Raw genomic sequence first — 17,044 nt, forward strand, 5'->3', positions numbered from 1 at the left:
GCCATTAATCATGACCGACTCAATTGGACTTCCGGTTTAGTCTATTTGAGTTGGACTTGACCTAGTTGGGTGTAGTCCAATATTTGGATGGACTACGGGTTAAGCTCGGGTGAAATAGGAAGGATTTCATGTCGTGGATGCGAGCTTGAGTGTGAATCGCAGAGGATTAGCTGATAACAAAAGATCCCGGTTATGAGTTCTTGTAGAGGATTGAGGCTAATCAGGTTGTGTTTACGGGCGAAGGGCAATGGGATTTGGATGGGCTTGGGCTAATCAATAGAGGTACTGACGTGGTGGGATTGGCTGCTTGTTCAAAGTTTAGGTTCATTAGATTAGCTTAGGTTTGCAGTGTCGGTACTAATGGTTGTTGGATCGCACAAAGGATTTGTGATTTGCATGTGGAGAAGAATTTGGCTGGTCTCATATTGTTGCATTTATTGAACTGCGATAAGTAGGGTCATTTCTGTGCTGCAGCAACCAATGGGCCTTGAATTGTTCTAAACTCTTAAAGAGGGTTAATATCCTACCTGATGCAGATGCTGGTACAAAATCCATTTCCTTGCAAATAACTAATTATAGATGCATCAAGTTAGTGAAAAATGAAAAGTGAACAAAAAGAGATGGGATTAGTTCCTAAAAGAATAGGCCGAGGACAACAAAATTAACAGGTCATTTATAATATAGAAAAACTGTACAGGCTCAACAAAACCCTGTACAACTTACCAACCGCAGTGCCGTTTCTTACAGAACGAACTAGCTGTCCGATATTGTCTCCTCAGAAGATGCATCGCTATCAATGACGACCAAGTTACTTGGTCCGACAGGACCTGAATTCTTATTCAAACTGGATACACCATTCAGACTCGAACCTGTATTCACCGATGTAGGCGTCTGAGAGTTCCCAACCAGGGTTGGGAAAGCGCCAGGTCGTTTCCCCATCCGATGCTCGCTCGTAGATACCGATCTTTCAGACACCATCGCAATGCTGGCATGATTACCAGATGTGATGTTCTTTCTCTTCAGAATTCCCCGTCCCCGGGAATCTTTAGGTGGAGCAGTTGGCTCCACTCTCGTGTCATTACCGAGCATGCTTGTAGATTGTGCAAGGGCTGAAACAGGAGGCAATGTTGAATTGCTTGGCTTTGCTTGTGGGATCAACACATCTCTGAGCCAATGAGGGAGATTACTTGCTGGCAGACTCGTCAGTTGGCGATCCTGAGTCAGCCTTTCAACTGGCTTTTGGTGCGAAGAAGATGATTCATAGTCATACCTTGTGTTATGAACATTGAAAGATTTATGGTTATCGAGTCCTGACCCTAGGTAAGAAGAACCTACCGGGAAGCTGCAGTGGATGGAATCAGCGGGCGGGCTCACACTTGTGAGAGGATTGGCTGAGCCCAGGCCTAACGAGTAAAGTGGATTTCTCCTTGAGGTGTTCTCGTTCTTAAGGTATGCGTCTCCCAGAGAAAGTTTAGGCTCAGCTGCGAGCATTGGGAATTCTGAACATCCTGACCAGGCACCATTCCCACCATTGTGGTTACTTGATGACGGTTTTGCTAGCCAAGAATCATTCATAAAAGGAGGCAGGGAAAGATCTCGTACAGACAGTCTTCCTGGCTGGAGTAGTGCGCCATTCAGAAGCTTTCTTTGCTCTAAATTCCATCTCTCAGCGATGTCCTCCGCGCCTCTTGATTTCATGAAGCAAAGTTTTGGATCCCTTAGCATTGCATTCCAATTGTTAACTCCGTATCTTCTCACACCAATCCAAAGAAAATCTAATTCTTCTTCTGACCATTCATTTGCATTCCTCTTAAACTTATCTAACAGAGGGGCTTGTCTCTTTTCTAACATCTGTGAGCCAGTTATAATATTGTCAACTATCTGCTTTTGCTTTGATACAGATGCATTCACGCCAACGCTTGGCCATGGAAATCTCCTGTTGTATTCATGAACACTGTCTTTAATACTGAAATTCAACGATGAATGCATGCTTTGGAAATCCTTAACAGAGACATCAGGTCCCTCTGAATTCCATAGACCTAAAAAACCGGTAGAAAAAGAAGATTTATTTGTCGTCTCTTCATGTCGTTGCTTTTCAAAGCCAGTCTCAACTGATTTTGTCAAATATGCTCTTCCATGTGATCCAGTTATCTGATTCTCGAACTCCCTAGATGCATCCTGCAATCAAGTACCAACAAAGAAAAAGAAAGTAATATTAGAACCAAAAACCAATGTACAATTTGGAAAATATTCAAATATTAAAACTCAGTTTTAAATTTGGCAACTATTCAAAAATTTCCCATCGTTTTGTCATATCAAAACAAAGGACCAAGATGCATAAAGCAAGCCTGAATACTTTTTAATAGAGAGCTGGCCAGAGAATGTCTGGTGATAAGTTAATTCGATGCCTCAAGGTTGCAGAGATTGCTGACAACCCTAGCCTTGGCAAGCCCAGAAAAGGAATAATTATATAAGTTCATTTTTATGCTATAATTCACCTGATCATGTCGACTCTTCACAGATGAACCGATTGGAAACATAGAAGAAGCCCTTCCATTAGATGCTTGTTCGCAGTTGATAACACTTTGCTCCAAGGATGAGCATATACTTCTTTGTTTTTTCGTATCCTGCAGTTCTTTATCAAGTGTTTCAAGCCATTTGAGTTCATCAACTTTTCCATCAGTTTCCTTGTCTGCCATAATGATGCCACAACTTCGAGCTAATGAACTTTGGGACTCCAGGAGATTTTCAGGCAGGACACTCGATGTTGATTTACTTGATTCTATCTTAGTTAGACTATTAGATGTAGGAGGGGCAATAGAAAATTCCAAATCACTCAGGTGACTCCAGTCCTTTGAAACACCATGTAGGGTGATTGCTTTCTCAGAGCTATTTGTAGTACCAACTAACTTATTTCCCAATGAGCCCGATATCCTACACCCATGCACTAAAATGGAGTCTCTGATGACATCAGTTGTATGTGCACCCGCGAGTTTTTCTGATGGGTCCTCAGGAACATGTCGCGCAGGCTGCGAAGGCAATGGATACTGATGGCTCACATTTGGTTTCTCTAGAATATGAGAGCATTGAAGAGATAATTTGTCACCAGTGTCCCCAGCACTATATGATGAAAAAGGCCATATCAGTTATCTACTGTTGAAACAACCAATATAAAAAGAATGATAAGCTGGGTCTAATGACCCCCCCCCCCCCCAAGATGTACCAATAAAATAATAAAAAGAATGATAAACTAAAGGAAATTTACTTTTTTGTTGCAAGGGCATCTGCATGTCCAGATTCAACTCCAGCATCTTTTCCGACATCAGCCATCTGCCCACAATATTCACATGAGACAGTTTTCCCTTGGAGTATCATTTATATGGAATTAAATGCAATACATATTTGTATCAACCTCAATTGAAAGAATTTCATGACCACCATCATTTCTAAAAGAGAAATCACACATATGTATGTGGCATTTCATTTACTTTAACCCTGCAGCAGCTCAATCACTTTCAGGTAACTGACATGGCTAAAACACCTATAAGGAGGGAAGCAGATTACAAAATTTCCATGACACATGCAGGCATTTGTCAATGCACACAGTCCAGAATAACAACCCTAGAATAAATATGGCACATGCAATGCGCATGCTGAAAGTCATGGAAACACCATGATGCAGAAAGCTACTTGAACACACTGCACTCCAAAGTTTGGGTTGTACGGTAGAACAGATTTATCAGGAGGCCCTTGTCAATAGGTTGGCACCGATAAGAAATAAAGCTCTGGGATAGAGCAGTTTAGGTGTGTTTACAGTTGCTTATTATGGATCACATTCATTAATTCAAAAGATCTACTGTCATTATTTCGAGCTATGCCTTATTGCCTACCTCCCATTTTGATGGATGAGAAAACACGTTATTTGACTAGTTGCTCTTGGGACCTTGAAACAATTTCAAAATTTTGTTAAAACATGCTACATTATATGCCTTATGATAGAAATTTAATGAAACATTGTCAAAATTTCATATACCTCGTAATCTTTCTAATGCTTGCATTCTTTTCTTCTAATTTTCAATTCTTTTAAGTTTTGCAGATTATTAATATTTCTATTATTTACAGAATATCCTACGAATAGTATGTCTGTTAATTTTTGTTCCCAAAATATTCTACACTCCATATTCTGGAGTTCTTCATGTCAAACAATTGCATTATAGATTTCTCTCTTTTTTGTGTGTGCATGTATGATATCTCTTCCACCCAGAAAACACACTCAAACCAATCATTTCATCCCCACTGTCAACCCAAACTAAACCTCTTCAAGCAATTCCTGCTAACAAATATGTTTCTTTCCTAAGAAAACTGGACTACTTGCTTGCATTTAAGATCCATCTCTCTAGCACCCTATGTTACACAAGCATTCATTTTAGCCTAAAGTACCCACACGAACACTTTAAAACAGATGTTAATATGACACTTGGACACGGCTCCATAAGGAGCATTTCTTAAATATTAGAAGGATCTGATGCTTAGACATGAACTAACAGACCAAACACGAACCTAAGTCCATGTAACGTAGCTTGCACCCAACATCTTGCCATATATCATAACCAATTTGATAACTGATAATTTCTTTTCTAAAAAGAGCAGACTCTAAGAAATTCTCAAGCACAACTTACTGATGCAGCCTAGCAAACCAGTGCTAGATTGATTAGATTTGTCTCTTAACACCTTCCTAACAATACTAAGATCTCCCCTCCCCCAAAAAAGGGCTCTAATTTTTTCCCTCTCGTTGTCACAATTATTTCAGTTAAAAACAGATAGTTACATCCACTCCTTTTATTCATGTGTATTCCTGGCTGTTCTTTCTTTCCAGAGAAAGAAGAAAGTAAACCAAAATCTGGGTTCTATTTAACAATTTGCATTAAAAAGTGATCAGATTTATCAATAGATGGAATTACAAACACCCATCAAACATTCTGCTCAATTTTATATTTTTAATTTTAGTGGTAGCGTTTTAACTTTTGTTTTAGTTTTCTGTTTTATTTATATTATTTTTGTTTTATATCTTTGCAGAGGCCGGCGAGCTGCGCAAAGGAGGCTCCTCCGGGCTTTGCAGTTGGGTCTCCTATTTCGTTTGAAACAGGAGCCCTTTTTAATTTGGCAATTTTTAAGTGAAGTCGACAAGCAATTTGTCGACTTTACTTAAATATCGCGAAATTAAAAAAGCGGCCGGACCCTTGTTTCGCGAAATTAAAAAAGCGGCCGCAAAGCCTCCTCCGCCTCCACCACCCAAGTTCCCGGCCTCAGCCAGCCCTCCTTCCCTCTCCCTCTCTCCCCTTTTTCTCTCTCTTTTCCTCTCTCCTGTTCGCCCTCTCCCCCGCCTCCTCTACTATGTCGGTACAAGCCCGGCACGGCAAAGCGCAGACCCGTACCAACTCGTGCCGCTAGACAACTGGTCCAAGGCCCAGTACTGGCACAGCAGACACTGGTTACATCCATTACTATCTGCAACTCCCTCTAATTTATTCTCTAACTACCAACAGATCTCTTAATCTCTCTCCATCATACCATCTCCTTTTCCCCATAAAGAACCCCTACACCTTACCTATGCATTAATTTTGTTCTGGACTTCTGATATTTAGAGATGGCCATAAATTTTATAAAAAAAAGGAAAGAAAAAGAAAAGGCCATATTTCCTTTTGATTTTAATTTGCATTTTGAAGTTTCATTTTAACTTGGTCCATTTTGAATTTTCGGTACGCTTCTTCAATAATTTTACTTTTAACATTGTAAAATCAGGTACAAGTATTTTAATCCACTTACTTATATTATTTTCTTTTATTCTGCTTGCATTAAATATGATGAACTCATGAAAGCGTATTGAATACGACTCTAACATACTGAGCAACAAATTTACCACTTACTCTGATACTTCATCTTCAAATGTCTTTAGTTTCTAGCTCCATCAAGCTCCCATCCATATGCATCTACATGCAAGGTTTCAGTTGGAACCTATCCTACACTTATAATAATCTAATTTAGGAGGATGAGAATGAATATAGAAATATCTGTAAAATGTATATTTGTTATTGCAATTATCAGTATAAATTGAATAAAGTGTTAATTAATATATAATAGATTTTATTTAATTGGAATATGTAAATGCTTTATTTATTTGCCATATCATGCTATCATTCCTATGCAAGTGCAGATATACTAGTAAAACTTAAATGCTTTAGTCTCAAGCTAGTGTCCCAATGACTTGCATTAATACATGTTCCAGCACCAGCAATATAAACTTTGCTTTGTTTTCTATGGAACATGTCATATGAAACAATTATTGGACAATCTATATAGAAAATATCTGCACCCATATATTATATCAGAATCTACTGGTGAATCAACTAGCAAAAAGAGAAGGCAAAAAGGAAGTACAGCACCAAGTATATGAGAAATCACTTAAGTTTTTCAAAAAGCTGTTGAGAAATATAATAATGCTTGTAGTCAAGAACAGCAGACAGACATGCACAACCTTAACCATAACAAAGAAAGACTTGACCACAGTAAAGTTCAGCCAGTACGATTTGGTAGGTGCAGTATAGGGCAGCTATAGGGCAGCACGCACCAGTACAGTGAACCATGGATCAAACTATACCACAGTCAAAGAAATATTATAATGCTTCTAGTCAAGACTATAGCAGATAGACATGCAAAACTTAACCATAACAAAAAGAAAGAGCTGACCATAGTAAAGTTCAAACTATACCATGGCTTGTTGAACCACATGCAACGGTCTACAGTCAGCTTGTTCTGGTAAAACAGCTTTAGTCGAGTGATCCATGAAGTTGCATTCTGGGATTGATCCTTCGCATCTACAACTAGGTCCTATTTTGCTCCAGGTACATGTTGAACACTGTATCTCCTCAGCCCTCAGATTTCCTCCCATAAATTTCTCGCTTACATCACGCTTTTTTCTCACTCTCCTAGAAAAGGTAATCAAGGGAGTACTGCAATTATCTTTTGGACGTTGTTCATTGCATAAAAAACTCTCTCTTTTATCTGAAATCAACAAAACAGAAACACAGTCCTCTGGAAATCCAGAATTACTTTTTCTTTCAGTTAATGAATCCAAACATATGGGATTTGATCTTCCTACAATCTCCAAGTCTGTTACTTTAGAGCTTGAACTCCCTTCAGTGCATGTGACCTTGCATGCTGAACCAGAATCTGTGTATGATTCATCTGTCCGTACAATGTTTTTAATCTTGTTAAAGGATGCATCATTTGCGGAGGAACTTGTCTTCGCGGAGCTGTCCCTAGGTGGTCTTGTACTTAACAACATTTTATGTGAATGAAGTTCAATTGGCCCAATCTCAGACTCCTCAATGCTTTTATTTTTCTTATTTTCATTAGTCTCTTGAACTTGCTGCTGCATAGACTCCTCGAATTCATGACTTTTGATACAAGCTGAGCATTGCCATTTTTCCTGAGGAATACACTATGCATAATGAAGGATAGAAATCATCAGATTAACATGTTTGTTGAAAATTTTCATTTAACGCTAAGTAGTACTAAATGTAAACCTTCGAAAGGGGGCTGATGCATCGCAGATGATAACTCCTTAAGCATCTAGCGCAGCCCAGCAGGTTCTCATTGACATCAACAGAACCACATCTAGAGCAATGCTGCAATGTTAATACGAAAACATAATGGGAAGTTATTTATAATATGTTGTTAAGATTTAAGGGGGGAAAAAAGAGAGGAAGAATCTACAGTATACAATTTATGCAATAACATTACTGTTCACAATGTTATTTGACCTATTAAGAAACAAAACGTTAGAATATAACTTGGCATGGCAATTTTATTACAACAAGAGGCAATTCCCAGTATGAGTATAGTGATTATAAAGAAGAGGGCAAGGGGGGACAAGCAAGGTTTCAGCTACTGCAGTATGGGGGCATACTGATCATGTATTGGTACTTTATGTACTGTCGCATACCACCATATCTGTTTAGGGTTTGGCAATATGAGGTAGTTATGGTATGTATCGCAGTATGGTGCGGGCACGTACTGCAATATAGTCAGATTTTCAAACTTCGGGGATAAATAACTAGGGAAAAGTTAACAAAATGTGTCTAGACCTCATAGGTCTAAATAATATTTGACCTATTAAAGACAATTTTATTACAACATGAAGCATTTCCCCGTATGAGTAATAGTGATTACAAAGAAGAGGGCAGCAGGGATAAGCAAGGTTTGAACTACTGCAGCACAGGGGTATACTGGTCATGCATTTGTAGTTTATATACTATCGCATATTCATGGTTTGCTACTATGGCATGGGTATGGCATGGTATGTATCGCAGTATGGTACAGAAATGTACGGCAATATGGTCAGATTTTCAAACCTTGAATATAAATAACTGGGGAAAACTTAACAACTGTGAGTAAACTTCATAGGTTAAATTTTAAGTTTTAAAAATTCATAGCTAGTGGGACCGCGGGACCATTCATGTGGCACATGATCATGCAGAGAGTCTTAGAGATGGCAATTGAAGGAAGTGAACTTTGAGTTCACAACAATAACTGTTCTATTGATAATGAAGACTAACAAATCATTTGACTTATTCCCCGGTTTCTTCACAATCTCAAAAATTCTCCATGCTAGATGAAGTTGATAATGTCAAGGGCACCTCTATAAAAAAAACCGATTGTGAAGAACTTGCTCAACATTTCACAGTAAGAAACACTAGCCCTAAAACAGAAGGCTTTAAAAAGACAAACAATCAATGAAAAAAGGATTCATCTACTTGGCAGATGTATTGATGATTCCTATGTAATATAATTTGGGGGAGCAGATAAAACGGCAGTTGCAGCACCAGATTCATCAGGATGGCAGAATCCCTTATAGCAACAACCTCTAACTATTTATTGCAGCCTAATATCTGAAGGAACCAAGGATTTAAATATGATACCTTTAATATCTGTCTTAGAATCATATATTGTTGTCCAAAAATACAGTTCAAACTACAAACTCAAAACTAAGGGATGTAGATCCATTTAATAATGAAAATACTGTTGCACAATGAACAATCTAAAAGGGTGTTACAGAATACAGCATATCTCATGTACAATAGAACATCTCTTCTTCTAAGTCAAACAAATCACCCATAAAACCCACTTGTTCACTAAGAGCTGTTTCAGATTATGTTCTGCTACACTAAAGCAGGTTGGTTCAACTTGATCTGAAGCAGAAACAAAAAGTTCAAAGATTGATCATGCTAGGATTAATGAGCATGACTGATGTTATTTCCCCTTCCACTTGGGCATGTTGGATTGCGGGAAGTCAATGGGTAGGAATTGACATCAGCTGAACTGACTTTGGCACCCCACCAATTGAAGTTGCCTCGGATGTTGTTGGTTGAGTTTGGCTCAGGCAGGACCTGACTTCAGGGCTAACCAAATGCCCAAAGTGGCAACTTCTGGGCTAAAGTCAGTTTCCATTGCCCACTTATGGGCAACCAAATAGGCCAGAATGTGGATCAAGAATTAATTTGACTTACATGATTCCTATGCCAGCCAACAGCTGTCAACCATGATGCATCAAGCATTGACACACATTGCCATGAAAAGACATCTAATAGTGAAAGAAGTACACTTAAAGCATGCTAAGATGCACTCATTAAACTATTTTATCATAAAAGGCTGATTTTGTATATTCTAAAAACTAGAACTTTCAAACAAAAGCTTTGACCCTTTCAAACATAAATAGAATCTTCAGTAATTTTAGTTTCATGTTCTAGCAAACCATAGGTGATTAGATCATCTCTTAAAAACCATATTTAGAAAAAGGACAATGGAGAGATTTATGTTTGGTTATTTTTGAATTTTTCAGGTTTTGGGAAGAAATGTGGACACATTTTATACCCCAAAAACTATCATAACTCTTTGATAAATACATAAATTCTCATAACTTAAATCAGTCCCCAATTTGAATGTTCTTCAACCTCTGGACTCACAAATCTGACTACCCTTAGCTTGCAAGAGGTTTAGAAGTGGAAAAGTGGGATATTTATTAAGCAATGCAGTAAATTCAATTGTATTTCTAGTAGGCTGATAACATACTTACTTGTATCAGCTTTTACACTTGATATCTCGACATGCACCATTATGTCACGCCGGCAACAAAGCCACATGGTAGGGCATTGTGCAGTATTTAAATCCTTGATTCATGAGAATGTTATTTTCAAACAGTAAAATTGCGATTGATCAATGGATCCATTGACTTATGTCCATGCTATAAAAAGAATAGTAAGAAGCATCTAAAACTTCATCATCCATTCTTAAGATACAAAAACAAAGAAAAACCAATCAATTTAATCCAAACCATATGAAGAGTATTAAATGCATAACGATGAACCACCAGATTGATAAACTAAATTTTAGCCCCAAAGTAAGTTATGCAGAAGACTTCTTGGCAAAAAGCCTGATTTTGATTCTATATGGCATTTCCTTTTCTTCCTTTTTCCTTTTCCTCTTAAGTCAAAAGATCAACGCAATCGTAGGAGATTGATTCTTATTATATTTCAGGACAAGTTAAAGTTTGGTTCAAAGCTGACATGTTCTCTGAAAATTTTTATTATGTTTTTATCATTATACGGGCAAAATACAGGGACCTAATAGCTGCTAGAATTCCCTTGACTTGAGCCAACATATATACTATAGTGTGTGTTTCATGGTATTCTATCATCAAAGACCTTTGGAAAAGAGCAAATAGCAAGGAAGGAGCAGATGTAATGATGAATTGGTTTTCAGATGAGAGATACCCATCACCCTGTCCTTCCCATCATCAAAATTTATATCAAGCATCTGGGTCACATTATTCAACAACTACTATCAAAAATCCACCAAATCTGAAGTAACTTATGATAGACATGAGCCAAATGCATTATCGAGCAAGACAAATGACAAGATTTTGAAGAAGGTGCTCTAAGGTTCTGGTGAGAGCATTCAAAGGCGCAGAGCATCTATAATTAAGCACGGTCCTTTAAACTGATGCCAATACATGGGCACCAGGGATACATTTTTACTATTAAAAAAAATGAAACATAAAGAAATAAAAGAAAATGAAATATTAATCAAATATAAAATTATGTGAACTTTAGAAATATTAAAAAAAACAGAATTTGAAGCTTAAAAAGAGGGATATGATATACTTGCTATCTTCACATCAACTCTCTAGAAAAGAAAAATCTGTTGGAGTCATGGTTTAGGTCAGCTACATGATGGAAATTGAGTTTTCGCTGAAGCAATGAATGTGATACAAAAATGAACATTGAGATTCATACAAACCTTCATAATCACTCTTCAATGCACTACAGAACACAATGGAAAAAAACATGAATATCTAAGTCCATATCGTATTGCAGCAAGGAACCAAAGCACACCCATTTATTAGATACAGGATAACAAATTCTATTCCTAATTGAGATTTTCTAATCAAGAAGAGATGGTATTACTAGGAAAGAGACTTATTTGGAAAGAGTGTGTTCAGTAGATGTTCAGCATTCATATCTTCTTTAGCAATAGTCACATATCCTCTGTACAACATGTCCCTTGGTCATGCCTCCATTGATTGGTTGCTTACGGGATAAAAGAAGAGAGGGGGAAGAGAGGGAGGGAGGAAGAGAGAGAGAAAGAGAGAGATTCAACCCATTCCTAGATCAAGATGCAGGCATAAGGGATGCGGAAGAGGTAGATTATCAGCAATGCAGCACTACAAGGGGAAAGCAATGTAGGAGAGATAGCCAAAGAGAAGAAGACCAACCTCATGGGGATCAAGAGCATGTGACATGCAAATCTTTCTTCCAACTACTCATACTTGTGGTTATCATACAATAAAGTTTTTCATGTTAACTAATTAACTTTCCATCTAAAGGAAAATTTGGAAGATCTAAAATCTGGATATTACGTTTCTTCCTTTAGAACTGATGAAAATGTATGACATAATAAGCATGTGGAGCAGCCTAGGGAATTGTTTTGGTCAACAGGTGACCCTTGACTGCTATCTTAGTCACTGAATTCCAGGCACTGCTTGATGCTGCTGATAGTAAGGTTGTTCTCAGCCCATTGTCCTTAAAATAACAATAAGTCATAATAAATAAATAAAGTTTAGCACGATACGAATGTAGTGATCATACCAGGAGTCCTGACCCTGTATTACTGCAAGGCCAAAGCACATCTCTTCAAAACTAGTGTTTACTGTAATTGTGCATGTATCAACAATATGGTGTTCCATATCTAAGGGTAACATGGACAATCAAATATCGTATCTTCATTATCCCAAAGATATTTGGACTATAGGATCTCTTTTGTTCACCTCCTCCAATCTCCTCTCTTTAAACAATTCCCACTCATGTTGGATATATCATGCATTGTCCATAAGGGCTGAGGAGTGAGAAAGAATGATCAAACAGAGACCCTATTCCCACCTATTTCTCCCTCCCACACATCAGCAGCCAATTCCCACACACACATGAGAGATATAATAGGAGTATGGACAAAGAAAATCCATACGTCCCTTTAAGGTTGTGTACGATTGTGATTTGATGTTTACATCTTGTCATTAGCTTCAACATATGTCCTATATCTAGATGGTTTTGATCTGGTAATTATTTTTCGATGAGTGAACTGTGCAATTTAGATTTTTAAAAAATCAACATGATTGTTAGCAAACCACCGAAAGTACACAGCATGAGAAAAAAGATAGATCTTTCAAGTGTATTCTTGTTTCTCTGCAAAGAGTCTATAAATAGGCATGGTAATCCATGACCTGGTAGATTCTTTTGCGAACAAACTTTGGCACATGAAGCTATATTACAAGTCCATAACAGAACAACTTAACTTCATAAGGCAGTTAAATGAACTCCATGACATGACCCCAGAAATGATATTTTCGGAATAACCCACTGGCTCGCTCAGCCACTGTCTAACATGACAAGATCAGGCTACAGCTATAAACATAACGAGGAAGCACTACAAGTTACCTATAGAAGTGAAAAAGATTCACTGATTTGCTAAACAAGCCCGAAAAAAAAAATACAACAGAAGACCAAGGTGCATTTTAATCATAAAAACAAATGTCACAAGACTTATAGAATCATAAAAACAAATGTCACAAGACTTATAGGATTAGTTTTTTTCACCGTATTGTCTTTGTTCAGCTTCTCATTGTCAGCACCAGATTCAGCTTCTTGGCTTGATATCTCTAGAAGTATACCGGTTGGAGACTTTGAAGTTGAATCAGCAGTAATTCCTTTACCATGATGAGGCTGAGATGAGAAGCGCTTACGTTTGTATGTTAGTAACACTCTTTTACCTATCATTCTGCCCCTGAGAAATCACTTTTTCCTTAATCCACAACCCTCAATGTTCACAGCAGTCTGCAGAAAGCAAATAGAAGAACTTGCTGATACCATGCATGCAATAGCTAGAACCCCTTAGCTAGCATTACAAAACCATGGATAGAAAAATTCAAGTGGATAAAATTATATAAAGCTGAAATTTAGTTACACAAGCACATTACTTGATAAACCAAATTGAGAAGAACTCATCCCAAGTACTTCAGGTTGGAATTTTGAGTTATTCTACACCATTTCCTCCTGTTTAGGGTTACACGGTGTCCCATTACAAGCTTTCTCGAATCCTTTATCAAAACTTTCAAGATGAACATCAAACCCTCCAGTCAATATGATCCGCAATAAAAATCAAGCAAAATCTTTGTATTTTCAGTAATAAAGAATGTAAATTCCATCATATTAAGCAAAACATCGCAAAATATCAACCAGAAATAGCATATAAAATCCATCTCTCTAAAGGACTAATACCTGAACAAGTTATCATCATTCCTTCCGTTTCATCTCTTCAAAACATATACAATGCCATAAATAACTAAAAAAAAAACGCCGATAAACACGAATTATCGGAGAAATCTCTGCTAAAAATACGATTCCATCCCCGTTTATCAGATTCAAGATACAGACACCATTATCGATCGGATAAAAACAAAGCAATTGAACTCCAGAACTCGAATGGAGAAGAAAGAAAGCGCGCATACCCGAATTCCACGAACTCCTTTCACGGAATCGACTCAGAAAAAGGGGGAAAATTGGGCGAAGTCTCGAAGGGCGTTGGATATTTGAGAAGAAGGGAGCGAGAGGAATAGAGCGAGCGAGCGAGCGAGCGAGCGGCCTCTTCCGCCTCCTTTCCTGGTTTCTTTTATTTATTTTTTCCTTTTCTGGAGCGAAGGGAGACTGAAGCTCGTCTTTTTACTCGAATGCCCTCCGCTGGTTCACTAACCGCGCCTTAACATCAGGGGCCTTTAGGTCATTTCGTGCGTGCGTTGCGTCCGAGGCCACGGAGGCCCCGACTCATCCGGCACGTGCAGAGCACGTGGACGTGTATGTCTTGCGCTGCTTCTAGTTGGGGTGGTTCTATATACACCCCCCCTATTGCTAAGGACACCCCCCAAAAACCAAAAAAGAAAATACCCAAACTAACCTTTAGTGTAATTACCATATTGCCCTTGAAATTTTCTCATACACCCCCCTTCCTCCTCCTCCGTTTCGTTTTGAAAAGAAAAAAAAAAAAACACCCCTCAAACCTCCCTTAAACCCCTCGATCCATTTACATCGTTTAGGCGATCTTTGAAGGAGATTTAAGCCCCATTCGAAGCATGGACAAGCAACTAGTGATTTGGGACGAAGAATCGGCCGCAAAGGTACGTGTTCCACCTTGTTTCGAAATTTTTTTTTTTCACGGTTCGTGCTCCGTTCGGCACTGGATCGCCGAACAAAAGGCTTCTGTTCGGCTGAATAGTGCCGAACAGAAGCCTTCTGTTCGGCTGAATAGTGCCGAACAGAAGCCTTCTGTTCGGCCACCCTCAACCGAACAGATCTGTTCGGCTGCACAGTGCCGAACAGAAGGCTTCTGTCCGGCACTGTTCAGCCGAACAGAAGCCTTTTGTTCGGCGATCCAGTGCCGAACGGAGCACGAACCGTAAAAAAAAAATTTCGGGAGAAGCCGGCGAGGTAGTTCCGGGAGAAGCCGGCGAGGTGGTCGGAGATCGGGAGAATGCCGGCGACGAGAGGGAGAAGGGGGAACGGGGGGTTTTGGGCGTTGGCGAGGTGTTTTGGAGGGGAAGAGCGGGGTGGGGGGGTTTGGGGGGTGTAGAGAGCAATTTAGGTGAGGGGGTGGGGAGGCTGGGGGGTAATTTAGGAATTTTTAATTTTTTAGGGGTGTCCTTAGCAAATGGGGGGGTGTAGAGAGTATTTAATTTTTTTTTAATTTTTGGGGGGTGTCCTGAGCAATAGGGGGGGTGTATATAGAACCACCCTTCTAGTTGCCATTACGGGAAACGCGTGCCCGGATGCGGACGAAAATACGTTGCCGAGTAGTGTTGTCACCGAATTTACTCCTTTCCTTTAGAGGCTTTCTACATGAAGTTAATTCATGCATATCCAGGATATCACAGCATTTATCCATGCATCTGAACTTAGCATATGCAATGCAGGTGACCAGTCCAGACTAAGCAAGCCAATAGATGGCTGTGATCATATCAATTGATATAAATGTTTGAATTTCAAAATCTGTCATTGAGGGTTTTTATTTGTATGGATTGAGAAATATAACAATTTTATTGAAGTAGCGAAGAAAAATGATTTATTCTAGCACGAGAGTTTTACAAAAAATATTTATATTAGCGAAGTATTTTGTGCCAGATAAAGGTCGAGCAATGGCATTATGCAAAAAACATGAGATTTCTAATTTTATTTGCATATCAACATATTTCTTTTTTAATAACTTGCCTTTCTCCCATCTATATGCTACTCTACTTAGAATTTTAGTGGGTAATTGTATTCCATCTATAAATAAAAATAACTTTTATACTTGTAATTCTAATACTTTTCTTTTATCACTTTATTTTTTTTATTGAGAGGAAGTAACATCTATTGTTTTTTTTTTAAAAAAAGAAAGACTAGTGAAGTATATTCACCAAATGAAGGTCGAGCATTTGCATCATGCAAAAGACATGAGATTTCTAGTTTCATTTGCGTATAGACATATTTCTCTTCTAATCAATTGCTCTTCTCCCACCTATATGCTACTCTACTTGAAACATCAATAGGTAATCATATTGCATCTATAAATAAAAATAATTTTTATATATTTGTGATGCCAATACTTTTCTCTTATCTCTTTATTGAGTGGAAACGACATCAATAGATTTAAGAAAAAAGACATATATTTTTCTGTGCCATGTAGAACACAAGCACTCATGAGTTTTCTTAAGGTGAAATCATTAGGAAACATGCAAACTGGTATAAGGACTGTTACAACATGGAAAATGAAAAACTTTAGTTAATCAACTTTAATAGATTTAATGTGTGTATCGTTGAAGATATATCATGAAAGGAAAAGGCTTGTAAAATAGAGCTAGAAATCCATAAATGTGCCTAAAAGCTTTATCATGAGTTTCTATGTATGAGCATGGTTTATATGCGTATAAACAATCAAAGGAATGCTAATACTTGGGTGCATTTAAATCGCATCAAAGAGTCATAACACACACATGACTATAAGTAATGCATAATATAGTGGAACAATTTTCATCTTGCCAAGTTTTTGACTTGAATCACCTTACCACTAAGTTGATTCATTTGGACCCTTGCGGAGCAAAATGTATTTTCATTCAAGCAAACAATCAAAAACTTATTAGATTTGGAAATATTGAGAGAAAGGAATAGAGAGTAGAGAGTCGCAACCACTCATTTGGTTACAAGAAAATAGGAGTAAACCATAATCCATTATTTTTAGTTAGGAGAGAAGAAGAAAGAACCAAGATCTCTCGTTTAATTAAATAAAGAGAGGAGGGAAGAGGTTTGTCTTAAACCCACTTTTTGAGTCTCTTAAAAGTAGAGAAATTTAGAAAAAGGAAAAAAGACTCTGCTTTCTATTATATTTTGTCATGTATAAAGTC

At 38.0% G+C, this 17,044-nt stretch overlaps 1 protein-coding gene across 7 annotated transcripts; it reads right to left on the minus strand.

Annotated features, from left to right (window-relative positions):
* Window positions 1–554: 554 nt before the first annotated feature.
* On the minus strand, window positions 555–14,304 carry LOC103706985 (uncharacterized). 7 transcript variants are annotated; one of them, XM_039115334.3, is made up of 8 exons: window positions 14,123–14,304; window positions 13,592–13,722; window positions 13,212–13,448; window positions 7,587–7,688; window positions 6,770–7,501; window positions 3,266–3,330; window positions 2,499–3,120; window positions 555–2,178 (listed from the first exon to the last, which is right to left on the minus strand). In XM_039115334.3, exons 3-8 carry the CDS (start codon window positions 13,389–13,391, stop codon window positions 754–756), a joined length of 3,126 nt encoding a protein of 1,041 aa, XP_038971262.3. In that variant the 5' UTR covers window positions 13,392–13,448; window positions 13,592–13,722; window positions 14,123–14,304; the 3' UTR covers window positions 555–753. The 7 variants fall into 7 exon arrangements, with proteins under 7 accessions (XP_038971262.3, XP_088562147.2, XP_088562148.2 ...); XM_088706021.2 differs by having other exon boundaries at window positions 13,592–13,667; window positions 14,123–14,274; XM_088706023.2 differs by lacking the exon at window positions 13,592–13,722 and having other exon boundaries at window positions 651–1,236; window positions 1,336–2,178; window positions 6,770–7,489.
* Window positions 14,305–17,044: the final 2,740 nt, after the last annotated feature.

This window comes from Phoenix dactylifera, chromosome 10 (genome assembly GCF_051530095.1).
Source record: "Phoenix dactylifera cultivar Ajwa chromosome 10, Ajwa_hap1_PhDact_Kaust_v1.1, whole genome shotgun sequence".
In the NCBI taxonomy this organism is placed as follows: Eukaryota; Viridiplantae; Streptophyta; class Magnoliopsida; order Arecales; family Arecaceae; genus Phoenix; species Phoenix dactylifera.